Source organism: Schistocerca nitens, chromosome 4 (assembly GCF_023898315.1).
Source record: "Schistocerca nitens isolate TAMUIC-IGC-003100 chromosome 4, iqSchNite1.1, whole genome shotgun sequence".
NCBI lineage: Eukaryota > Metazoa > Arthropoda > Insecta > Orthoptera > Acrididae > Schistocerca > Schistocerca nitens.
The window spans coordinates 299759794-299787533 of NC_064617.1; the positions used below are offsets into that span (position 1 = coordinate 299759794).

Genomic DNA, 27740 nt, shown 5'->3' on the forward strand with positions numbered 1-27740 from the left:
TCTTGCAACGAACACCACTAACATTGTACTTTTAGTATGTTAATGACAATAGGTTTCGTTCCATCTAAAAAAGTGTTTGTTTCCACAAAAACACTTTCTAAGTATTATTACAATCTGTTGATTGGTTAACAATACGAGACCCTGACGCCAATCCCTTCTGTGAAAATCGCACATTAATAACACTTTCCATTTCCACAATATTCGCGGTGCAAGTTTTAGGTGATTCCCCTTGTATACTACAATTTTAGATGGTTCACCTTGTATACTACCGCTACAATAACACGAAATGTACCTACTACCATTACAAAAAGAAGTAGCTAATACTGCTACCGTCCCCTAGATTTGATTTTATTTTGTTTATTTTTTTTTTCAATAAATGCTTCTTCTACTGAAAATTGTGTTACTAATACTAATAATTCTACTAACATTACAAATATTCACTACTTGTCTTTATTGTAGTCTGAGATATACACGCACACACACACACACACACACACACACACACACACACACACACACACACACAGCTTAGTGCTATCGCAACATATCTATTTTTCTCTACGTTCCGTGCCAGATCTTCCACATTCCATTATAGGAACATGTGATCATAGAGCTTTGCGGCTTTGTTCACATTCCCTGGTATCGGATGCAGGCCTTAATCGTCTCTGATGTGGTGTCTGTTGCCTATACTTAAGTCTTGTTTTCTTCTGAAACAAGATATCAGGTATCAAACTCCTCTTTTACCCTAATTATGTAATAAACAGTTTTTCCTCTTAAAGCCTGCTTAGCATTCCGTGCTTTATCTTCAACTAGGGAACATTCCCGTATGATACGATCCGGTGTGCCGATTTCGCCACACATACAGCTGGTAGTTGTCCATTTATCCCTACTTGGCTCAGAATGTGCCATCTGAAGCCTTTCAGTCATATCCGGAAAAATTGAAACGTTCTCCTTCCTGTGTCTGACGAGCTCCATCTTTACTGCCAGGCTGCAAGTATTAAATTCTCTATTACTGCCGGTTCTCCGAGAAATCAGTATGTTTTTTCATATCGTTTTTTCTTCAACCAATAGACGGCAGCTTTTTCTTTTATCTGATGGTTGCAATGTACAGCTGATAACAGTGCTATCTTAAAGATGGTAAAATACAGGGAGTATAAAAAAAGAATCATCCGATTTTTTAAAAAAAAATCATGATTGTTAAGTTATTTGAGATATGCGCGTGAACAAGGTACTGTTGGAAAGAGCAAACTCTCGAGTTTTACATCGTTCCCGCTAGGTAGCAGCAGTGTGCGCCCACTTCAATTTTAGTGACAACGGTGTCGGGACAACAGAAAGCGTTTTGTGTTCTGCGATTTGCGCATTGGGGTTCAGTAGTAACTGTTCAGCGTGACTTTCGTACTAGGTACAGCACAGAGCATTAGACGACGGCATGAAAAATTCCGAGAAACAGGTTTTTTTGTGTAAAGGCAAATCGCCGGACCGTCCCCGCGTGTCTGACACAGACGTCGAACGCATCCGCCATAGTTTCAAAAGGAGTTCGCAGAAATCCGTTCGCCGGGCAGCTCGACAGCTCAAAATTCCCCCGATGTCCGTCTGGCATGTGTTGTGTCGACATTTACAAATGAAACAATAAAAATTCAGCTACTGAAAGCCCTTCGTGAAGGTGACAAACGTAACGTGTGGAGTTCTGTGATTTCGTTCTTGACTAGATGGAAGATGACAATTTTCTTCCACCCTAGTGTTTAGTGACGAGGCAACATTCTATTAAAATAGAAGGTGAACCATCATTATGTGAGAATAGGGGGTACGGAAAAACAACATGACGTTACACAACATGAGGGGGACTCTCCAAAATTTAATGTGTTTTGTGTAATTTCACAGGAAAAGGTGTATGGTCAATTTTTATTTGCCGAGAACACTGTTAAAGGAAGCACATATATCGATATGCTTGAGAATTTTCTTTTCCCACAGTTGGAGACTGATTCGAATGACTTCATTTACCAACATGATGAGGCACCGCCACACTGGCATCTGGGAGTGCGGGAATTTTAAATCAAAGTATTACTGAACGATGGATCGGTCGCGCTGGACCAAATGATTCAGGCTTACGTCACTGGCTTCCAGGGTCACCGGACCTAACTGTATGTGATTATTTCTTGTGGGGGTTTATAAAGGACTCTGTTTATGTGCCTCCGTTACCAAAGACGACGAGTGAACTGAGATATCACATAACAGCAACTGTGGACGCTGTAACCCACGACAAGCTCGCTGCGGTGTGGGAACAATTTGAATACCGTATTGACATATGCCACGCATCTCGTATTGAACACCAATGAAAGGGTATGAAAAAAAAGTTTTGAATTTCCCGTTCATCAAAAAAACCAAACTAATTCTATATGTTTATTAGTTTCAGAAATCGGATGATTCTTTTTGATACACTCTGTATTATGAGCTGTTCTCTACGTTCTTTTAGGATAAAACATCTAGTTTCGCGAAACATTTTGATAGGATTATCGAAAGTGGTACGAACTGATCACCGACTACGTGGAAACCGTTCCGCGTACGGTTCTTCTGTCCTTGGTGCATTTTAGTGACATTCGCCAAGTGACATTTATTCCTCAAAAATGGTTCAAATGGCTCTGAGCACTATGGGACTTAACTTCTGAGGTCATCAGTCCCCTGGAACTTAGAACTACTTAAACCTAACTAACCTAAGGACATAACACAACACCCAGCCATCACGAGGCAGAGAAAATCCCTGACCCCGCCGGGAATCGAACCCGGGAATTTATTCCTCAAAATGGTTTATGCATTACTAGCAGTTCGACTATGTGCATATTTTATAACCAACATACTGTAGATGAATTGCAGCATTCATCATAACAAACCTGATGGACGTAGATAGTGATTTGCCTGGAATTCACTTAACTCCTGCAAAGGCCAACGCACAACTAACGACGTATCTCTTTGGTGACAATGGGTTTCCGTCGAGACTAGCGTCACCTACCTATAGTCTCGGAGGTGCAAATCTCCAACTGACGAGCAACTCATCGGACTCAACAACAGCAGGGAAATCCCTGTATTCAATGTATTTTTTAATCTATGTTTTCTTGTTAAATCTACAAAACTTACCGAATTTGTCTCTTCGAGGTTATGTCTCTTCGAGGTCTGCTATTCTGACATTCAGGATGGCATAGTTCTGTTTAATAAACCAAAGGTGATGTCTGTATTATCAGTTGCGAGAACGCTTGCTGTTTGTTTTACGAGCCTCTGGTCACTGTTCGTCAGGGTGAAAACAAATTACAAACGTAAATCATAAAAAAGCCTCCATTGTTTGTGGTCTTCCCAACTCTCCCCCTCTTAGATACCTTCCTAGAGTGCAATCCTATTGCCGTTTGTCACTCACTTTCTAAGCAGTCGACTTCGTTCCGTTTTTCCCTCTGGGATCCGCCTCTATTCTTTCTTTGGCCATATGCAAGGGTATGCCGAACTTAAGGGTGGAAGTAGCTTTCGCATGATGTGACACTGCCAATTAACTTAGCTCTTTGAAACGTGGACCATACATAAAAGTAACTGCGTCCCAACACCATATCAGCTGGACTACCAAAACGATAATATTCGATAATGCTCCTGGGTGCATTACGGGTTCCCACTTCCCGCCATGTGTGGGTACGTAGAGCACATGTTCATTCGGCCATGACTCCATTTGTATGGATGACAATGCGCCATCGCATGGAAGAGTGCAGGTGGAGGGCTCTTGAAAAGAGAGGATATTAGACAAATCGCTGGTCTACCCGTTCCCCTGACTTAAATCACAGCGAACATAATTGCGACGTTTTGTGAAGACATATAACAGCATTTCCATTTCCAGTATCATGCAGCAGTTGTGAAGCGTTATGTACGGTATAAGTTCATTGATTTATGTTACTTGGCGTGACAGTGACACGTCTTCCGGCAGTTACTACCGTCCTTGTTATGATCCATTGGTTCTAAGTAGCCATACTACAGTAACCTCTTCCTTCCATTATGTTCCATTCCAGGTCCACCACATTTTGGATTTTTGTTTTCTAGTGTGGCCTAATCTTGATACTCCAGCACTTCCGCTAGAGTAATCCATTTCCTTGTAGAGCAATTAATTCTTTTTCTCTTCCTTATTTCCCAAACTTCCTATCCTTACACTCATATGCCTTCTAATATTGTACATAATGTTTCTAGTTTTTGACCTCATTACTTAAAGAAATGAATTCAATAATAAGTTTCCCTCGTCCTGTCTCATTTTTAATTTCTACACTTTTTTCATGCGCAGGGCTCTTTCCATGTGCAGGACTAGGTTACACCTAAATATCTAAAGGAAGAAAAGCATTTAATACTAGCTGACAGAGCCGGTATTGCCGATTTTCTATTACAAATGGAAACAAAAAAAGAACTGTGTTTGTAGAGTAGTGTCGAAAAAATTTCATTCGTGAAAACACCTTTGAAATTGTGAAACAGTCGTACAATGAAATACGCATAATGTACAATAGTATAAGTACAGCTGTCTGCCGTGTCTATAATGCAATGGTGTAAACACCTCCTTGACAACGACTCTACAAAGCTCTGTAGATAACTATCGTTTCCTCCTGTGCCGTTTGCGCTTAGCGGGTGAAATCTGTCGAAAGCGCTTCCAAGTGTCAAAGATTTCCTGAAGTTGACTCGACTACAGAAGTGTCTTCGTAGTAAAGAATAAATTTATTAAACTTATTCCATGATGCCGCATTGTTTGCAACATCATATCTCATGAAGTATGTGTTGTACAATGATGTACTTGTGTAGGTACATTGAAGTGCGCATGTGCATTCGGTCTGCGAAATATGTTGCGAATAGAGATGGTAGCAAAGAAGTGGTAAATTTAAACGTCATTCATGATGCAGCAGTTTTTCACGCATCGCTGTGATTATGACGTCATATTTCCTGATCAACGCTTTTATACAAAGATTTAGTTTTGCAGGTACATTCAGCGGTGTAGTAGATGCTGTCTGCAAAATGTGTTGCGAATAGAGCAAGTAACAAAAACGTTATAAGTTTGAACGTCATGCAGAATGCTGCACTTTTTCACGCATCTCAGTGATTATGACATCATATCTCCCGAAGGATGATGGGTATGTGATTCTTACCCCAACAGCGATTGTTGCCGGATTGTAAGGGATATGTCTAGCAAGATTGGTTGAAATCGGTCAAGTGATTTCGGAGAAGATGTGGAACACACACACACACACACACACACACAATTTTGCAATACATATAGACAAAATCCACAGTATGTAACTCACACTGTTAAATTAGCATACACACAGTTTTATAGTGTTCCTTTATTTGTTGGTTTAAAATTAATTTAAAAAATTGTGACTTCACAGTGCTGAGGCAAGTTGACGCCAGTTGTTCGTTGTAGACATTTAAGTTCTCTCATACAGAGTAAGATTCGTTGTAAGCTTACATTCTTGACTCGTGTGACGGCTCACAAGTAGACTCCACCGACCACAGGGAGCTTCTCATAGCTCCTGTGCTGTTTCCCTTGTATGGTTCTCTGAATGCTACCTCCATTGGCTAGTCAGACCTCGCGGAGTCTGACGTCACAGCCTTGGGCGTTACCCCAAGTGTTTAGCTGAAAGACAGCCTCAAAGCGCCTTTCCGTTACCGTAGATATCTCCACTGTAGAGCAAAGAAAGCATTGTTCCTTTGCTGTGTACAGGGTGATTCAGCTGCTCCTACGGATGTCGTGCTTTACTCAACCCGCAGGGTCTTTTCGTAGGAGATTTAAATTTTGCACTTGGATACGTTTTCGATAGATGCCTCAGTCTTTGGGTTATTCAAGAAAAAGGTACGAAAGTGACCTTAGAAACGCGCCCCCACTTCCTGGCTCAGCCCTCGCACAATAAAGATTTCTAATTGTTGTTCATGGCGCTCCCTCCTATCACTGTAAAGTAATTCGCGCTTGTACGAATTATTTCCCTCTTTCGACCTTTTTTGATTTTCAGTGACTGGCCTTATCACGCCAACGGCTTAGTCGAGCACTTACATATTGTAAAATTTACGTTTGTATGAATTTTACCTAACAATTTTGTGTATTTTAACAGATTAAAATGAACAATTACATCGTTGTATTCGTCAGGTCTTCCGACTACAGAAGTAATGTGTTCGTAAGCGTTAAATTTTGATCGAGCTATCAATGTAATTGCTTTTAGAGTAACATTCACAAAAGTCACTCATCTTTCACTGCCGACATGGGCGCGTTCAAATTAACAATATTAAAGAAACAGCTGGCAATGTTGGTGGCGAAATGGGCCAGTCAACAGACACCAAGAAACGGTCGAATATCGGGAGTAGTTCGTATAGTCAGAAATTTTTGTACATTGTAGGAGGAAGTGCCATGAACAACATATCTGAAATCCTGACTGGTGAGGGATCAGTGTGAGGAATGTCACTTATGTACGTTTTTCTTGAACAACTCGAAAAACCATGGCCTTCAATGGAAAGTATTACGATAAAACGTTTAACTACATTAAATTTCCTACGAAAATATATATAAATGACCTTGTGGATACCATCGGAAGTTCACTGAGGCTTTTTGCGGATGATGCTGTAATATATCGAGAGGTTGTAATAACGGAAAATTGTACTGAAATGCAGGAGGATCTGCAACGAATTGACGCATGGTGCAGGGAATGGCAATTGAATCTCAATGTAGACCAGTGTAATGTGCTGCGAACACATAGAAAGAAAGATCTTTTATCATTTAGCTACAATATAGCACGTCAGCAACTGGAAGCAGTTAATTCCATAAATTATCTGGGAGTAGGCATCAGAAGTGCCAGACTGAGATTCATTGGAAGAATCCTAAGGAAATGCAATCCGAAAACAAAGGAAGTAGGTTACAAAAAAAAATGTTCAAATGTGTGTGAAATCTTATGGGACTTAATTGCTAAGGTCATCAGTCCCTAAGCTTACACACTAGTTAACCTAAATTATCCTAAGGACAAACACACACACACCCATGCCCGAGGGAGGACTCGAACCTCCGCCGGGACCAGCCGCACAGTCCATGACTGCAGCCCTCGAGACCGCTCGGCTAATCCCGCGCGGCAAGTAGTTTACAGTACACTTGTTGGCCCACTGCTTGAACACTGCTCACCGGTGTGGGATCCGTACCAGATAGAGTTGATAGAAGAGATAGAGAAGATCCAACGGATAGCAGCGAGCTTCGTTACAGGATCATTTGGTAATCGCGAAAGCGTTACGGAGATGATAGATAAACTCCAGTGGAAGACTCTGCAAGAGAGACGCTCAGTAGCTCGGTACGGGCTTTTGGTGAAGTTTCGAGAACATACCTTCACCGAGGAGTCAAGCAGTATATTGCTCCCTTCTGCGTATATCTCGCGAAGAGACCATGAGGATAAACTCAGAGAGATTAGGGCCCACACAGAGGCATACCGACAAACTTTCTTTCCACGAACAATACGAGACTGGAATAGAAGGGAGAACTGATAGAGGTACTCAAAGTACCCTCCGCCACACACCGTCAGGTGGCTTGCGGAGTATGTATGGATGTAGATGTAGATGTAGAAAATGTCATGTTGATTTCTTTTGTAGGAGTAATGGTTTGCGCGCAGCGAACGAGAGAATATGAAAATGCATCGGCTGTCCACACTCCCAGTTAGGCAATAGAGAGCCTGTAAGGGGAGAGCGTGGCCAATCGGACGATACGGCGGCCATTTTTCTGCCAAACTTCGGGCGGGACTTTTAAATGGCCAGTAGTGGAGTAGTGGAGTACACACTAACCGAATGAAAAGCACAAGACAATATGGCGAAATCATTCGTTAAATTCCTTTCCTTACAGCTATAATATACTCATAGAAGCCTACTACGTACAGCACAGGAAAATTTGATACAGTGGCTGTAAAAATTATTCGTTACTTGCATTTATCTCCTGTAAAGTTCGTTTACTAGACATATTGCAATGAAAGTAACGTAAATAAAAAAATATAGTGTATAGCATTTGTTTTGTATCGGAAGTGCATAACGCTAAATATTTAACGACGTGTATTACGTCAGATGAGTGAAAGTCGTAAGCAGTTGTTTACTTGCGACATGCAAAAAGTGTGAGACGTATTAGTACTTCTTGTCACGTCTCCAAACTTTTTGCATGTAACAGGTAAACAAATGCTTACGACTTTCATTGCATGGAAATGCTAACATGCGAAATCCACCTTCGCCTCTATTGGAACAACTAAATGCAGTACAACCTGGCATCGTTTGCGAACGTCTGCAGAACGAATTACAGATGTCAAAAACAATACTGTACAATTACTAACGTGTTTACTTCAAACATGTAAGCCTACGTACTAAAAACGATATACACCTAAATCGAACATGCATGCACAACGCATAACAAGTCTCTCAATAATTCAAACACCTTTTAATCGTTTCCAAAAGTCCTCTGAACTTCAATTCAACTCAAAAGCACGGCGAACATAGGAAGTGCGAGAGACGTTTGGCAGAAAAATGGCGCCAAAGCTAATCAACCAATCACGGGCAACTTGACCTATGGCCAGCCGGCCGAAGTGGCCGTGCGGTTAAAGGCGCTGCAGTCTGGAACCGCAAGACCGCTACGGTCGCAGGTTCGAATCCTGCCTCGGGCATGGATGTTTGTGATGTCCTTAGGTTAGTTAGGTTTAACTAGTTCTAAGTTCTAGGGGACTAATGACCTCAGCAGTTGAGTCCCATAGTGCTCAGAGCCATTTTTTTTTTTTGACCTATGGCCACTCTCTGTGTATACAGGCTCTCTACTAGCCAACAGTCGAGTGCGCCGCCTAGCAAACTTGCGCGAATCTTACTCTTTGTGAGGCACGCTTTAGACAAGTGTGCTGCAGTGGCTAGCTGAGGCAAGCTGCGTGTTCTACGGCAGTGCTAAGTGTGGGGTGGGTGTGTTGTGTTGCAGATGGCGATGTCTACGGCAGTGAAGGCAGTGCTCTTGCTCGTGGTGGCTCTGGCCGCAACCTGCTGGGCGCGCGCTGAGCCCCTGGGACAGCAGCCCAGCGACAAGGCCCGCCTGCTGAACGAGCTCGACGTGAGTAAACCGTTCGACGCACTAACTTCCTCCAATGTAAAATTCCCAACTAACTGCACACTGGTGCACATTTCAAAATTCCGTTTCTAAAACCTCATTTTTCGTTCTAGATATAAAATTTCGAGATCTCCTGAATTTGTTGGTGGATTGAAACTGTTAGTGAATTCAGGACTTACAACCTGTTCTTTATTTCTCTCTCTCTCTCTCTCTCTTTTATTTTGCCAGTCACTCTCTGCTACACAAGCGCTTTGTTTAACAAATATCTTCTCTTAAGACTATCATTTCAACTAAATACAGGGTGTTACAAAAGGGATTTTACAACTTTGAAAATGCATATAAATTAATTCATAGTACCTATAGAGGTGACTGTTGTGTCAATTTGTAGGGAAATACTGGGTGATCAAAAAGTCAGTATAAATTTGAAAACTGAATAAATCACGGAATAATGTAGATAGAGAGTTACAAATTGCCACACATGCTTGGAATGACATGGGGTTTTATTAGAACAAAAAAAAAAATACAAACGTTCAAAAAATGTCCGACAGATGGCGCTTCATCTAATCAGAATAGCAATAATTAGCATAACAAAGTAAGACAAAGCAAAGATGATGTTCTTTACAGGAAATGCTCAATATGTCCACCTTCATTCCTCTACAACAGCTGTAACCGAGGAATAATGTTGTGAACAGCACTGTAAAGCATGTCCGGAGTTATGGTGAGGCATTGGCGTCGGATGTTGTCTTTCAGCATCCCTAGAGATGTCGGTCGATCACGATACACTTGCGACTTCAGGTAACCCCAAAGCCAATAGTCGCACGGACTGAGGTCTGGGGACCTGGGAGGTCAAGCATGACGAAAGTGGCGGTTGAGCACACCATCATCACAAAACAACGCGTGCAAGAGATCTTTCACGAGTCTAGTAACACTTTGTTTCTTTTTTTGGTTCTAATAAGACCCCGTGTCATTCCAAGCATGTGTACATTATTCCGTGGTTTATTAAGTTTTCAAATTTATACTGACTTTTTGATCACCGAGTACATCAAGGTTTGTCTGGCGTAGTTCGCTAGTGCCGAATCGCACCGTAAGGAGCGCTAGCGGCAGTTGCGTTAAAGATGGCTGCCTTCAATGGACCCGTGTGTGCTAGCTGTGTGTTTGGTTTGAAAAACCGAAGTCGGCGACGTCGGTTGAGCGTAATTTCCGTGCCAAGTACGCTTAAGATCCTCCTAGCATGCCTACAATTTATGAGTGGCATAAACGTTTTGTAGAAAAAGGGTGCTCGGTAAAACACGGGAAATCATCTGGTCGTCCAAGCACATCTGATGACGTCGTTGAGCGAGTGAGACAACGTTTGGTCAACAGCCGTACGGAATCGACCCAGCGTGCATCTCGCGAACTGCAAATTCCACATACGACTGTTTGGTGTGCGTTGAGAAGCCGTTTGCATTTGAAACCGTAAAGACTGACAATCGTAGAAGCAGTAAAAGACACTGATTAAATTACTCGCAAGAACTTCTGTGCGGATATGTTATATCGGTTGCATGAGGATGAACATTTCCTGGGCAAAATCATCTTTTCTGACGAGTCAACTTTTCACTTAAGTGGCAAGGTTAACACACATAAGTATAGGATTTGTGGCAGTGAAAATCCACATCAAGCATTGCAACATGTTCGTGATTTGTGCATTGAGCAAGAACAAAGTATATGGCCCCTATTTTCCGTGAGAGAACGGGTTAGTGTACTTGGATGTGTTACAACAATTTTTGATACCACAGATAGATGAGGATGACCAAGAACGAAATGTTTACTTCATGCAGGATGGTGTACCAAACCACTACCTGGCTGACGTACCAAATTTTCTGAGTGACCGCTTTCCACGTCAATGGATTGGCCGTGATGCGCCAATTGCAATGGCCCCCACGTTCCCCAGACCTGACACCACTTGATTTTTTTGAAGGCGATTCATCAAGGATATCGTGTTTGTACCTCCTGTGCCGACTTCTCTACCGGAACTTGGAGCAAGAATTTACGCATCCGCTGAGGAAGTCACACCTGCAATGCTACAGCGAGTTTGGGAAGAAATTAACTTCCGATGGCATGTGTGCAGGATAACCATTGGAAGGCACATACAACATCTTTAGTTTAAGGTAAAAAGAAACGTGATGTGTTTCCCTACAAAATAACACTAAACCCACCTCTATGTCTTCCTTCAATAAATTTGTATGAATTTTAAAGTTGTCACTCCTTTCTGAAATACCCTGTACTTAGGGATTCCGAAACACCCTGCACTTGAGGATTACAATTACGAATAACTTAAAGTGGACGATCACATAGATAATGTTGTGGGGAAAGCAAACCAACGACTACGATTTTTTGGCAGAACACTTGGAGAATGTAGCAGGACTAATACAGAGGCTGCTTACACTACGCTTGTCCGCCCTCTTCTGAAGTATTGCTGTGCAGTGTGGGATTCGTATCAGGTAAGGCTGATGGAGGACATCGAAAAAGTCCAAAGAAGGGCAGCTCATTTTGTATTATCACGAAATAGGGGAGAGGTGATACGTATATGAAACACCAAATGGGCTGGCAATCATTAAAACAAAGGCGTTTTTCGCTGCGGCAGGATATTGACATTGAATTTAAATCACCAGCTTTCCGCTCATAGTGTGAAGATTTTTTCGCACTTACATACGGAGAAATGATCATCATAATAAAATAAGAGAAATCAGAGTTCACACACAAAGATTTAAGTGTTCCTTTTTCCCGCGCACGAGAAACAGTGCAACGTGCTTCAATGAATTCTCTGCCAGACACTTAACTGCAGAGTAATCATATAATGTAGGTGTAGCAGTCCTTCCACAACTAACTAAATCTTGTTTAAAGTTTGGCACGCTACACCAGCTTCTGTCCGTCAACGGTTGTACATAAAAAGAACACTGTGAAATGCTGCAGTTGCGTGGATAAAATCTAAATCCATCGTATTGCTATCAGAAATCCAGCCAGAGCCAAACACCAAACATGGTCCAAGATCTTACCCTGGGTCTTCAACAACAGGGTAGCTGGCGCATATGGTGTAAGAATGCGGAGTCAGTACGACACTGGCTTGGAGACGCAGTTGGGCCAGCTTTATCCCACTTCGGAGACCACGGGCTCGCTACAGATGACCTCACGTAGTGGATGAGGGCGTGTCTCTGATCACTATGGTGTGCTCGCTGCTTGTTATGAGTAAATTTATACTTTTGTTTTCTGTGTGTCTGGCTACGAATACCAAGTAAAGAGCTCTTACACTCCTAGAGTAGAAAATCGCCATGAAAAATAGTTTCTCGTTCTCTCTTTCTCTCTCTCTGTCTCTCTTCCTCTCCCGGTAGCTCGCCGCCGGGTGCGAGTCTTTTGTAGCGCATGTGATGAAATTATGATGAGAACAACATAACACCCAATTCCCGAGCCGAGATAATTCCTGAACAGGCCGGGAGTCCAACCCGGGGCTCTTCGATTAGCAATCCAGCCACGCTGACCCCCGCAGTTACCGAGGCTGACGTGGAAAGTAGTTTCTCCTCAAATAAAACCTTTTTTTTACCTAAAATTCTTCTTGGTAACGAACACATTCTTGGAAATTAATATTCTTTCGAAATCCCAAGTTTTCTAACTAAGCTTTTTTTTTTCAAAAATAAAATCTATAAGGAAGTGAAACTCCTCTGAAAAGCTAAAATCCTTTCGGAAACAAAAATTCCTTGTAAGCTAGTTTTACTTAGACACTCTGAAAATTTCTTGAAAAATGAAATCCCGTGATTTTCCTTATCCCAAGGTTGAGCAGTGAAATAATAATTGCTAGTGGGAGTTCGAAAATTCCCGTTGCAGACTTCTGGGACTTGTAGAGGGTAGTGTGTACATAATATTTTGAATAGGAATCTGTGTTCGGAAATGCCATCCAGCGACACTACAGAGCGTCAAAGTTATAAGCGCCGGTGCGTGTAAATATATGTACACACAGGTTGATTCCGTGATGATGCTACAAACTTTCAAAGGTGATGCAGACGGATAAATATATTAATTGGAGGTAAGGGTCCCTGGTAACGAAAGCGTCGAAAGTTACAAGCGAAGATCATTCTGATACCTCTGCCACTTGAATACATGTATTGGTAATGTTGTAGCTAATAATGTAGGGTACGCATCTTCCAGAAGTGGTAGTATGGACCCAAAGAAGAAAAAATGTCTAACAATAACAAGAGCTCTAAAACGCATACCTGAGGAGGTTTCTGCACTTGTTCATCTTCTCTGGCGTGAAGAACATATCTTCTATTAAACAACTGCTCACAGTTCATAAAGTATGCATTTTAGAACACATGTTTACTAGATTTTTTTCTTATCCATAATTACCATCTCTGGAAGTTTCCTGTCCTGTAAGCAACAGCATTCCTGGCAATACGCTGAAGCGACAAAGAAACAGGTATAATCATGCTGTTCAAATACAGAGATATGTAACCAGACAGAATACGGCGCTTCTGTCAGCAACGCCTAATAGAACAACAAGTGTATGGCGCAGTTGTTAAAATCGGTTACTGCTGCTACAATGGCAGGTCAAGATTTAAATGAGTTTGAACGTGGTGCTATAATCGGAGCTTGAGCGATGGGACACAGCATCTCCGAGGTAGAGATGAGTAGGTATTTTCCCGTACGACCATTTCACTTCTCTACCGTGAATATCAGGAATCCAGTAAAACATCAAATCTCCGACATTGCTGCGGCCGGAAAAAGATCCTGCAATAACGGGACCAACGACGACTGAAGAGAATCATTCAGCGTGACAGAATTGCAATCCTTCCGCAAATTGCTGCAGTGTCATCGTAACTGCCGTCTGCGTCACGTCTGCTGTGCAGCGAGATACGTTAATTTAAGTATTAACTGTATTTTTCTTACTTGTCATTTCTTCTTCCGTGTGTTCTTGCTTTTAGGAAGCTTTAATTGTCGAATGCTAGTAATAGTGTTTCCATAGATTTCGTGTTTGTTTTGAATACAGTCAGAGAGAGTCCCTTTAGTCAGCCATAGTGCCAGTAGTGGTAGTGTTTGTTTTGAATACAGTCCAGAGACAGGTAGTGTTATTTTCATTGTTTTCTACAAGAAGTGTCTAGTAACCACAGTTTAGTCAACTATCAGCCGCCTTTAGTGAATTAGGAGTGATTAACTCCCTACAGTAAATTGATTTCTTAGGATGGATAGGATGTGTGACTGCTGTGTACGGACGCAGGAAGAGCTGGCCACTGTTCGCGAACAGCTGAACGTGTTGATGGCCGCGGTCAGCCGTCTTCGGGCTGCTGCCTCGGAGTGTAGCGGCAGTGGGGAGTCTGGTGCGTCGCATGATAACCCCAGGTGTTACATGCTTCACCCACGGTCCCTGCTGTCGAGACATCTTCGCGGGTACCGGGCGCGGCTGGGCCACCCTCTCCCCAAGGGGAGTGGTGGGTTCAGCGGCGTTCGCGGTGCACGAGGCGGAGCGTCAATGTGGAGGCTGGCCGTGTGGCATCGCCCGCTCTGCCTGTGAGTGGACATGTGGCTGCTCCTTCAGCAAGGTCCGAGCAGGCACACGGGGGGAGGGGTTTATTAATGATTGGGAGCTCCAACGTTAGGCGGGTGATGGAGCCCCTTAGGGAAATAGCGGGAAGGTCGGGGAAGAAGGCCAGTGTTCACTCTGTCTGCTTGCCGGGGGGTCTCGTCCGAGATGTGGAGGAGGCCCTGCCGGCGGCGATAGAGAGCACTGGGTGCACCCGACTGCAAATTGTTGCTCATGTCGGCACCAATGACTCCTGCCGTCTGGGTTCAGAGGTCATCCTCAGTTCATACAGGCGGTTGGCGGAGTTGGTGAAGCGGAAAGCCTCGCTCGCGGGGTGGAATCTGAGCTAACTATTTGTAGTATCGTTCCCAGAACTGATCGCGGTCCTCTGGTTTCGAGCCGAGTGGAAGGCCTAAACCAGACGCTCAGACGTTTCTGCGGAGATGTAGGGTGCAAATTTCTCGACCTCCGCTATCGGGTGGAGAAATGTAGGGTCCCCCTGAATAGGTCAGGCGTGCACTACACGCAGGAAGCGGCTACAATGGTAGCAGAGTACGTGTGGAGTGCACATGTGGGTTTTTTAGGTTAGAGAATTCCCTCCCTAGGCCCGACAAGACGCCTCCTGAGACGCGGCAAGGAAGGAGTAGGCAAAATGCAACAGGGAATAACAATATTAATGTGCTAATAGTAAACTGCAGGAGCGTCTATAGAAAGGTCCCAGAACTTCTCTCATTAATAAATGGTCACAATGCCCACATAGTACTAGGGACAGAAAGTTGGCTGAAACCAGATGTAAACAGTAATGAAATTCTAAACTCAGATTGGAATGTATACCGCAGAGACAGGCTGGACAGTGAAGGGGGAGGCGTGTTTACAGCGATAAGAAGTGCAATAGTATCGAAGGATATTGACGGAGATCCGAAATATGAAATAATTTGGGTGAAGGTCACGGTTAAAACAGGCTCAGACATGGTAATTGGATGTCTCTATAGGCCCCTGGCTCAGCAGCTGTTGTGGCTGAGCACCTGAAGGATAATTTGGAAAATATTTCGAGTAGTTCTGGGTGGAGATTTTAATTTGCCGGATATTGACTGGGAAACTCAAACGTTCATAACGGGTGGCAGGGACAAAGAATCCAGTTAAATTTTTTTAAGTGCTTTATCTGAAAACTACCTTGAGCAGTTAAACAGAGAACCGACTCATGGCGATAACACATTAGACCTTCAGGTGACAAACAGACCCGAACTATTTGAAACAGTTAACGCAGAACAGGGAATCAGCGATCATAAAGCGGTTACTGCATCGATGATTTCAGCCGTAGACAGAAATATTAAAAAACGTAGGAAGGTTTTTCTGTTTAGCAAAAGCGACAAAAAGCATATTTCAGAGTACCTGACGGCTCAACACAAAAGTTTTGTCTCGAGTACAGATAGTGTTGAGGATCAGTGGACAAAGTCCAAAACCATCGTCCAATATGCGTTAGATGAGTATGTGCCAAGCAAGATCGTAAGAGATGGAAAAGAGCCACCGTGGTACAACAACCGAGTTAGAAAACTGTTGCGGAAGCAAAGGGAACTTCGAAGCAAACATAAACATAGCCAAAGCCTTGCAGACAAACAAAAATTACGCGAAGCGAAATGCAGTGTGAGGAGGGCTTTGCGAGAGGCGTTCAATGAATTCGAAAGTAAAGTTCTGTGTACTGACTTGGCAGAAAATCCTAAGAAATTTTGGTCTTATGTCAAAGCGGTAGGTGGATCAAAACAAAATGTCCAGACACTCTGTGACCAAAATGGTACTGAAACAGAGGATGACAGACTAAAGGCCGAAATACTAAATCTCTTTTTCCAAAGCTGTTTCACAGAGGAAGACTGCACTGTAGTTCCTTCTCTAGATTGTCGCACAGATGACAAAATGGTAGATAACGAAATAGACGACAGAGGGATAGAGAAACAATTAAAATCGCTCAAAAGAGGAAAGGCCGCTGGACCTGATGGGATACCAGTTCGATTTTTCAAAGAGTACGCGAAGGATCTTGGCCTCCCTTCTTGCAGCGGTGTACCGTTGGTCTCTAGAAGAGCGTAGCGTTCCAAAGGATTGGAAAAGGGCACAGGTCATCCCCGTTTTCAAGAAGGGACGTCGAACAGATGTGCAGAACTATAGACCTATACCTCTAACGTCGATCAGTTGTAGAATTTTGGAACACGTATTATGTTCGAGTATAATGACTTTTCTGGAGACTAGAACTATACTCTGTAGGAATCAGCATGGGTTTCGAAAAAGACGATCGTGTGAAACGCAGATCGCGCTATTCGTCCTCGAGACTCAGAGGGCAGTAGACAGGGGTTCCCAGGTGGATGCCGTGTTTCTTGACTTCCGCAAGGCGTTCGATACAGTTCCCCACAGTCATTTAATGATCAAAGTGAGAGCATATGGACTATCAGACCAATTGTGTTATTGGATTGAAGAGTTCCTAGATAACAGAACGCAGCATGACATTCTCAAAGGAGAGGAGTCTTCCGAAGTAAGTGTGATTTCAGGTGTGCCGCAGGGGAGTGTCGTAGGACCGTTGCTATTCACAATATACATAAATGACATTGTGGATCACATCAGAAGTTCACTGAGGCTTTTTGCTGATGATGCTGTGGTATATCGAGAAGTTGTAACAATGGAAAGTTGTACTGAAATGCAGGAGGATCTGCAGCGAATTGATGCATGGTGCAGGGAATGGCAATTGAATCTCAATGTAGACAAGTGTAATTTGCTGCGAATACATAGAAAGAAAAATCCCTTATCATTTAGCTACAATATAGCAGGTCAGGAAGTGGAAGCGAATTCCATAAATTATCTAGGAGTACGCATTAGGAGTGATTTAAAATGGAATGATCATATAAAGTTGATCGTCGGTAAAGCAGATGCCAGACTGAGATTCGTTGGAATAATCCTAAGGAAATGCAATCAGAAAACAAAGGAATTAGGTTACAGTACGCTTGTTCGCCCACTGCTTGAATACTGCTCACCAGTGTGGGATCCGTACCACATAGGGTTGATAGAAGAGATAGAGAAGATCCAACGGAGAGCAGCGCGCTTCGTTACAGGATCATTTAGTAATCGCGAAAGCGTTACAGAGATGATAGATAAACTGCAGTGGAAGACTCTGCAGGAGAGACGCTCAGTAGCTCGGTACGGGCTTTAGTTGAAGTTTCGAGAACATACCTTCACCGAGGAGTCAAGCAGTATATTGCTCCCTCCTACGTATATCTCGCGAAGAGACCATGAGGATAAACTCAGAGAGATTAGAGCCCACACAGAAGCATACCGACAAGCCTTCTTTCCACGAACAATACGAGTCTGGAATAGAAGGGAGAACCGATATAGGTACTCAAAGTAACCTCCACCACACACCGTCAGGTGACTTGCGGAGTATGGATGTAGATGTAGATGTAGATTTGAATGCTGGGCCATCAACACGTGTTAGCGTGCGAATCATTCAACGAAACATCATCGATATGGGCTTCCGGAGACGAAGATCCACTCGTGTACCCTTGATGACTGCACAACACAATGATATACGCCTCTCCTGGGGCCGTCAGCATCGACATTGGTCTTTTGATGACTGGAAACATGTTGCCTGGTCGGACGAGTCTCGTTTCGAATTGTATGCAGCGGATGGACGTGTACGGGTATGGAGACAACTTCGTAAATTAATGGACCCTGCATGTTAGCAGAGGACTGTTGAAGGTGATGCAGGCGTGCAGTTGAAGTGATATGGGACCCCGGATACGTCTACATACGACTCTGACAGGTGAGACATACGTAAGCATCCTGTCTGATCACCTGCATCCATTCATGTCCATTGCGCATTCCGACGGACTAGGCCAGTTCCTGCAGGGCAATGCGACACCCCACACGTCAAGAATTTATACAGTTTGGCTCCAGGAACAATCTTCTGAATTAAACACTTCCGCTGGCCACCAAACTCCCCAGACATGAACATTATTGAGCATATCTGGGGTGCCTTGCAACGTGCTGTTCAGAGGAGATCTCCACCCCCTCGTACTCTTACGGATTTATGGGCAGTCATGCGGATTCCTGGTGTCAGTTCCCTCTAGCACTACTTCAGACATTAGTCGGGCCCATGCCACGTCGTGTTGCGGCACTTCTGCGTGCTCGCGGGGCCCCTACACGACATTAGGCATGTGTATATTCCTATGTTAGAGGTATGAGAAGGGTTTTTGCTTGTAACATTCGACACGTCCGATTCCTGTACACAGATCCTCATCTCAAATTTGCACAATTATCCTTCTCCATCATCCCTGAAAATTTGTCATCGCGGAATCACTATTTATGAACATACATTAACAGGCCTCTGTAACTTCGACGCTCTGTAACGTTGTTGGATGGCTTTTCCGGACGTGGGTTCCTATTCAGAGTATTAGGTAATCACTCCGCTCCAGAAATCCTAGAAGTTTGCAACGGGAATTTCCGAACACCCTGTTTAAACACTGGATCCATAAAAAACAGAAAAAACTTATTTACGTTGTCGTCTCCTATTGTTCAGCCGATATCCTTCTTAATCGGTAGTTGTCGTGTACTCATAATCGACACCGAACGTTGACCATGACTGTCACATTTAAACTTCCTGAAAGTAGCATTTGCTTTTTACATACTTCTAGCGCGCTGTATATTATGGGATAGCAACTCTTATTGAATTGTGAAGCAAACATGCTGCCAGAGTTGGGAATGAAATTGATGTTTATTCAGTAGGTGAACGGTTTCAGGGTAATATCCATTTTCAAACCAACCAAAGTTAAATGTACGTCCAAAATGATAAATTATTCCGAAAAATGCATTTACGGTTCCAAGTGAACATCACTGAAGATCGTCAGCGAATCACTTGGGCCGAACGTACATGTACCGGTATCATTTAATGTTATTTGCGACGTATATTTAACTCTGGAAGCCTTGGTTGGTTCGAAACTGTGTATTAATCTGAAACCGAACACCTACTGAATAAACATCTGTTTTATTCGCAACCCTGGCTGTCTTTTTTAGTTGCAAAGGGCTCCACAGCCGAAACAAACTTTCGGAATGACATCGTGTGACTAGGGCCTCCCGTCGGGTAGACCGTTCGCCGGGTGCAAGTCTTTCGATTTGACGCCACTTCGGCGACTTGCGCGTCGATGGGGATGAAATTTTGATAATGAGGGCAACACAACACCCGTCCCTGAGCGGAGAAAATCTCCGACCCAGCTGTCGCGCTGACCACTCAGCTACCGGGTGCGGACATTGACAGTAATATGCTGCACTAACTGTTGTTAGTTTTATTTAAAGTATCCCTTTATTTTATATTCATAACTATTGCAAAGTTTCCTTTGGGTTCGGTTTTTCGAGTAGCTGACATTCAGGATGTAACATCGTTGAAATACAAATATAAAACAACGATTGGTTGTTTAATCAACAGATTAAATAGTAAAACTAACTAAAATTAAAGTGATCATACGTAGTATAACTCGTGGACTGGATAACCCTGTCTCAGAGTCAAGATTCGTATTTAGTGCTAAATTGTGTCAACCATTCGTGCGCCATCCTGTACGTACCCAGTGCGCATTTATGTTGACCACCACAAATAACTTTTTATCCGGAAGCACATTAAAGAAGGTATCAAGAAAAGGCTGTCTAGCCACAAGGGAGAAATTAACGGGCATGAGTACCTTTTTTTAACATTGTCCGTTGAGAAAATATGAACAAGAAAGGTAATCATCCTTGTTAATGTCCTCCTGATAGCTAAACAACATTTGCTTGATACCTTTTTTATTTCGCTTCTGGACAAAATGTTATCCGGGGTCGTCAAGGTAAGTGGTACTCCCAGTACAGTAAGAAGAAAAAAATTGAATTATTACAACAGTAAGTTATCTCGTCTTCAGCGCTATGAACTCATTAGCGCCCAGAATTTCTCTGACAGTAGATTTAAGGCAACGACAGAGCCCGCCGTCTGCAGCAGCTGCCAAAAGCTGCATGCCAAATTACCTCCGAAATCCCTCGCAGAAGACACGGCCGAAGCACCAGCGCTCGCCTGACTGCCAGTGCCGCCAACTGTTGCGCGATAAACCGCCGCCTGAGCCGACGCAGAGGCAAGCGGCGTTTAGGGGGCATCCGCGTGGCGCCGGCTGCACGCAGTGGAGTGCTGTGCGCCGTCGACCAATCAGTTCAGCGCCAGCTGCTGCGCTCCCACCCTGTGCGTCCTTCTCTCAGCGGGATTATTTTGCTGCTGGAAAAAACCGCCGTCATTAAAAAAGTGGGTTAATTCACGTACGCAGAAGGACGTTTTGAGAACCGTATGCTGCGATTACTTTGATCCTTTGCGGGCCATTTTGGCCCACTTGTCGGAAAAAGTTTTAATTTTTTTCCGAGTAAGTTACGTCGTTAGCGTGCAGTAAACCAGGCAATAAGCATTCCTAACGTGCAAAGAACGATCTAGAACAGCGGTCTTCAAACTTATTTCCTCAAGAGACTGTGGACCGCATATGTACTGACGTTATATAGAGCGATAAAATGTTTCCGTTTGAGGGCATTGCAGCCTGTATGACACGTAGCTCGACTCCGATGAGGATGTACAACCACCGACATGTAGGCAAAGGACTAGTGCTGCATTCGTGATTTTCCTACGTGCTAGCAGTAAATGCTGGAACGTAAATTATGGCGACGTTATTATCAAATGCGTTCAAACAGAACGAACATGCTGTTATTCTTTTCTTGGTTATCGAAGGACAAACACTGATAGACATCCATCGGAGAATGGTCTGGAAGAACGTGAGCTCCACGAAGTAATATGTTGCAGCGCTGAAGTAGATGTTGGCGATAAATATTTCAACAGCTGTTACATTAACTTCTGCAAGAAGGGTTCACATCAGTTAAGCTAAAAATAATGCATGTGGAATTTTGCATTTTTGTATCAGCTAATAAGATGAGAAACTGCTATTTGCATGAAATACAATTTAAATAATATATTTGACGCTTCCTTAAAAGGGTGCCAAAGAAACTCCAAAAATTAGGATAAACTGGTGCTAGACTCGGCTGGTGATTTCGAAATTTTCTCTGATGTCCGAGATAATGGCCGGCAACAGGAGATGTTGAAAGATAAGTTAGCATTTGGGCAATATGCTACAGTTTTATGCGATGAAGAAGACTATCACGTAACTGTGACTATGTCGTGTGATGAGAGTGCTGCTACAGTGAACTGTACGGAAAAAACGAAGTCCTACTACAATAGGGCAGAACAAAAGTCTACACTGTGTTTTATTGATCTGTCTAGGATTATCAGTCCATCACGATTAACAAAACATGTCTGTTTTCAAGTACTAGAGCTTCAGTGATTTCAGTAATAAAGCTCATATCCACACTGCACAGTACCAGTAACATAGAATATACAGGGTGTTTCAAAAATGACCGGTATATTTGAAACGGCAATAAAAACTAAACGAGCAGCGATAGAAATACACCGTTTGTTGCAACATGCTTGGGACAACAGTACATTTTCAGGCAGACAAACTTTCGAAATTACAGTAGTTACAATTTTCAACAACAGATGGCGCTGCTGTCTGGGAAACTCTATAGTACGATATTTTCCACATATCCACCATGCGTAGCAATAATATGGCGTAGTCTCTGAATGAAATTACCCGAAACCTTTGACAACGTGTCTGGCGGAATGGCTTCACATGCAGATGAGATGTACTGCTTCAGCTGTTCAATTGTTTCTGGATTCTGGCGGTACACCTGGTCTTTCAAGTGTCCCCACAGAAAGAAGTCACAGGGGTTCATGTCTGGCGAATAGGGAGGCCAATCCACGCCGCCTCCTGTATGTTTCGGATAGCCCAAAGCAATCACACGATCATCGAAATATTCATTCAGGAAATTAAAGACGTCGGCCGTGCGATGTGGCCGGGCACCATCGTGCATAAACCACGAGGTGTTCGCAGTGTCGTCTAAGGCAGTTTGTACCGCCACAAATTCACGAAGAATGTCCAGATAGCGTGATGCAGTAATCGTTTCGGATCTGAAAAATGGGCCAATGATTCCTTTGGAAGAAATGGCGGCCCAGACCAGTACTTTTTGAGGATGCAGGGACGATGGGACTGCAACATGGGGCTTTTCGGTTCCCCATATGCGCCAGTTCTGTTTATTGACGAAGCCGTCCAGGTAAAAATAAGCTTCGTCAGTAAACCAAATGCTGCCCACATGCATATCGCCGTCATCAATCCTGTGCACTATATCGTTAGCGAATGTCTCTCGTGCAGCAATGGTAGCGGCGCTGAGGGGTTGCCGCGTTTGAATTTTGTATGGATAGAGGTGTAAACTCTGGCGCATGAGACGATACGTTGACGTTGGCGTCATTTGGACCGCAGCTGCAACACGGCGAACGGAAACCCGAGGCCGCTGTTGGATCACCTGCTGCACTAGCTGCGTGTTGCCCTCTGTGGTTGCTGTACGCGGTCGCCCTACCTTTCCAGCACGTTCATCCGTCACGTTCCCAGTCCGTTGAAATTTTTCAAACAGATCCTTTATTGTATCGCTTTTCGGTCCTTTGGTTACATTAAACCTCCGTTGAAAACTTCGTCTTGTTGCAACAACACTGTGTTCTAGGCGGTGGAATTCCAACACCAGAAAAATCCTCTGTTCTAAGGAATAAACCATGTTGTCTACAGCACACTTGCACGTTGTGAACAGCACACGCTTACAGCAGAAAGACGACGTACAGAATGGCGCACCCACAGACTGCGTTGTCTTCTATATCTTTCACATCACTTGCAGCGCCATCTGTTGTTGAAAATTGTAACTACTGTAATTTCGAAAGTTTGTCCGCTTGAAAATGTACTGTTGTCCCAAGCATATTGCAACAAACAGTGTATTTCTATCGCTGCTCGTTTAGGTTTTATTGCCGTTTCAAATATACCGGTCATTTTTGAAACACCCTGTATTATCTTTACAACAGTTACCATAGTGCATCATGTAACTTGAAAATGAATTAGTAGACTGTTGAATTATGGTACACTTGTATGTGATAATGATAGCAAAGGTGTACCGTCCGCCACATAGAGGATAGATGTAGAAGTTCTCCCCTTCTGTTTGGCTGACTGTCTTCATTGTACCAATTTGTCCTGCTTTCGAGGGTAATCCGAATTTTCCTACACATTTCACGAAGAAATTTTTAGGCAAGACTATTGGATGGATAGATGGCGTAACTAATGAGAAGGCACTGAATAGAATTGTGGAAACAAGAAATTAGTGGCACAGCTAGACGAAAAGAAATGATGAATACAGTGAACAGATTGAGACGGGATATAGGTTGCTGTATTGGGCTATTCATTGTGTTGCCAACAGTTAAATTGTATTTCCCACTAAAAGGCTTATTCTAAAACACCAGAATTCACTGTATTTTTTTGTGCGTTTAACAAATCCGCTAGATTGTTGTTCCTTTTTAACCACTGACAATGCTGAGTAGCCAAAAAATGAGACAATTCATTTTATCCCTTATGTGTAAAGCTAGAATAGTATTATGATATGCGTCACAGTCAAGTTACGTAAGAGAAAATAAACAGCTCGGGATCATCAACGTCTTCCTCGACAGAAGTTTCAGCATCAGCGGCAGAGGTAATAGCGGATCAAGTACATTCAGATGTTTCATATACCATAACAGTTCCTGTCTGCTTCAGCACTTCTGATGACGACAGTTCATAATTGTGGCAACATTGTTTATTCCTTTTCATTCCTACTCGAATCCACAACAGCGAATTCATCATTTCGGATTTCATCCTATTCTTCGATTTATTTTTAATAACATTCATCTCGCTAAAAAGTATTTCCTCTTCTGCATCCGTCCACGGTAAAAACTAGTCGTGACCATGCAAACGTTGCCAATCCGTGAAATGGGTTGCTGCCACTTGCACTTAACAACTTTACACAAGAAATTAACAGTGTCTGTGGTTTAGCACCATTTGAGAAGAGCTAAATTTTGTTACTGGAAACCAAATTTTGTTTTTGCAGCAGGATAAACATTACACGTTTGAAGGATAGGAATCAGTGGTTCTTTAACTACCTGAAGAGCACTGGACACTGAAAGAAGTGTAACTTTTCTCATAATTTCAGTGTTGTCTGGAAGTTTTTGCTGCAACTGAATTATTAACTGGCACACAAACTGGATGCATCTCTGACGTTGGACCGGTTCTTGCTCTGTGTGTAATTAAGATTTTCCCAATTCAACAACCTTTTTTTTATAGAATTCACATTCTAGATGTATTTTGAGATCTAAGTACTTCTCAAATTGCTTAATTTGATTTTCACGGGTTATCTGGGGACAACAGTTTTTTTCGTTAATGATTCTACTCCACAACGAGGTCATTTAACAACTAGCATGGATCCTCTGTGGTGGATTTAAAATGTCTGAAAATCTGAAAGAATCGACTTTAAAAATATTAAGTTCGCAAAATTGTATTCTCAGGAAACATTCCATAAAGCATTTCTGCAATTAGTACTTGTTTTTGATTTGGGTAATTTCAAAATGCGTCCTAAGCTCTAAACACTAGCCTGCTATACTTGTTACGGCGAGTTCTATGCACAACGATCACGTATCACGTGCATATGGTACTTTGAGGGGTTTTGCTCCTTCATTGATTGTCTGATAAATATCACGATAAAGCTGTTGGCGAGTTGAAGAATACGAAAACCAATTATATGATTCCCTAACTAAGAAGTCAAGTTTTTCGTCGTAGCGTTTCACTTGCAGTAGAAGTATCAAGATGAGCTGATTAGCATACACATTTTATAAGTATCAAATGTGTTATGTCTTATTTTCTTTCAAGATTTGATGAACAATATTGTTAACACCTACCATTACAGTGGCATTGTCTACGGCTATACGCTGCAGCTTGTTTAGGTCTAATTTGAATTTCTGAAGCCTGTCTGTAACTGCTCTTACAATAGACTGTGCATTATAATGCTCAAGGTTGGCTACTTTCACAAACCGATATCTTGCCGTAAATGTTTCAGAAAATAGGGCCTTAGTACATGTTTTATAACTGCCTACGTATTCGAAGTTTTCTGGCGACTTCACTGCCCGAGTCGGGCACACAAAAATACAGGAACGAGACAGATTAACGTGTACTATAAATGTTTAGTTGATATAAATTTAAGAGCTGCAACGTGTCAGAAAATTAAATAGTGCTGTTGCTGTACGTTTCATGGATCAAGTGTTTTCAACAGTGATTTTACTGCAAAACTACCCATACATTTTTAAAATCCTCCACAACTCCCACTAGCCACTACATGCAAAATTTACACATCATACAGGCACTCAAAACCACCATATTTAGTGGGAAAACACTAACTTGGCATTCGGGGACGAATGTGTCTGCACGGAACAAGTCTCTCGCATCTAATAACCGAAGCGCATACCCCGTTAACAAAGCTGGTTTAACCGAAACGCATACCCCAGTTATCAAAATCTGGATACTTAACACATCAAACACGTACTCAAAACAACCAATTTTAGTGGGTAAAACCCGAAGTTTGCAGTACGACATGTACGGAGACATATGCGACTGCACAGAAGAAATCTAATAATAAGTAACCAAACAAATACTACAATACCCCAAACTGGTTCTCCATGTCGAACATTATTGAAAAGCAAAACTATTCATATTTATCACAGATAACTCACTACGACAAACGACGATAATGAGTACCGACATTATAAAACAACCAATTTTAGTGGGTAAAACCCGAAGTTTGCAGTACGACATGTACGGAGACATATGCGACTGCACAGAAGAAATCTAATAATAAGTAACCAAACAAATACTACAAAACCCCAAACTGGTTCTCCATGTCGAACATTATTGAAAAGCAAAACTATTCATATTTATCACAGATAACTCACTACGACAAACGACGATAATGAGTACCGACATTATGAAATTCACTTCAAGATGTCGAGCGATATAAATTCCCACACAAATTAACGAGTTGAAGACGGCTCTTTATATCGTCTCAAGGTATAGTTCTAGTTGCGAGAGAAATAATGTACCTGGCATTCGGTTCAACAATGTTACTTTAAACGATCAGTATCAGCTATCACTGAATCATTTATGTCAGCTTATCTGTTAGTAGGATAACGATTCTGTTGTTACGTGACACTGACAAAAATGATGGTGGGTTAGAAGTCACAGATTTATTCTGGTTCTGCGTCCATCGTCCAGCTGTTCTCAGGACCGCTGACTGCTTCAAGATGTCAGTGACACTCTTTACAGTTACTAAAATAATTACTAAAACTTAAATAAAAATTCATGACTGCCTCGCGCGTGGATTAGTGACAAAACTACTTTTAAAAAATCAAGCTTTAACTGTTTTCAGAATGGCTATGGGGCTGTATCGTATCGGACTAGCAATTCATACACAGACATATTATAACAATGATAGCAGCTTAATTATTTATTCACATATCTGGCTGTCGGTTTATTAATACAATCAAAAATAAATAAATAAAAAAGAAAAAAAGACTGGAAGTTTGGCCCCCACACTTTTAGAACGCTGTTTGGTAAGAAACAAATCACAGCACGTTGTACGGTTGTATATAACATGCTCGGTCAAATTTCTCTCGTTAAGTACTGGGAACAGTGAAGTTCACAATCTCTAGTTTGTCTTTTAGATCGTTTAAATTGTTTGAATGCTTCGAATGCGTCACGAAACAATAGGACTGTCGGAATTGGATTGCTGCTAATTACAGAAGGTTCTATACCTCTCTGATATCTTCTCCACTGTAATTTCTGCGATGACCTTCTAAATATTCATGCTTGTTATTTGTTCTTGCTTCTCCTGATGTCTTCTGTTCTTGCGTTTCCTCTCCTGCATAGATTCCAAAGTACGATCTTCTTCTCTAAAGTTTTTAGTTAACTGTACCATCAATACTGCAACAGCCGTCTTGTAGAATGTTCTAATTTCGACTCGCTTTTCCTCACAAATAATGACATCTTCCGTTTGAAAATTTCAGTCTCGGATTTCCTCCAAACCATTCCCTCTCTCAGCGCAACTAAAGCA

The 27740-nt window shown here is 42.5% G+C and overlaps 1 protein-coding gene across 1 annotated transcript in view; it reads left to right on the top strand.

Annotated features, from left to right (window-relative positions):
• Positions 1-27740, top strand: part of LOC126251743 (prohormone-1-like) — a 309535-nt gene that overhangs the window by 129266 nt on the left and 152529 nt on the right. Inside the window, exon 2 of the mRNA XM_049952352.1 lies at positions 8975-9103. Within this exon, the coding sequence (XP_049808309.1) occupies positions 8975-9103 (129 nt within the window). The remainder of the gene's footprint in view (positions 1-8974; positions 9104-27740) is intronic.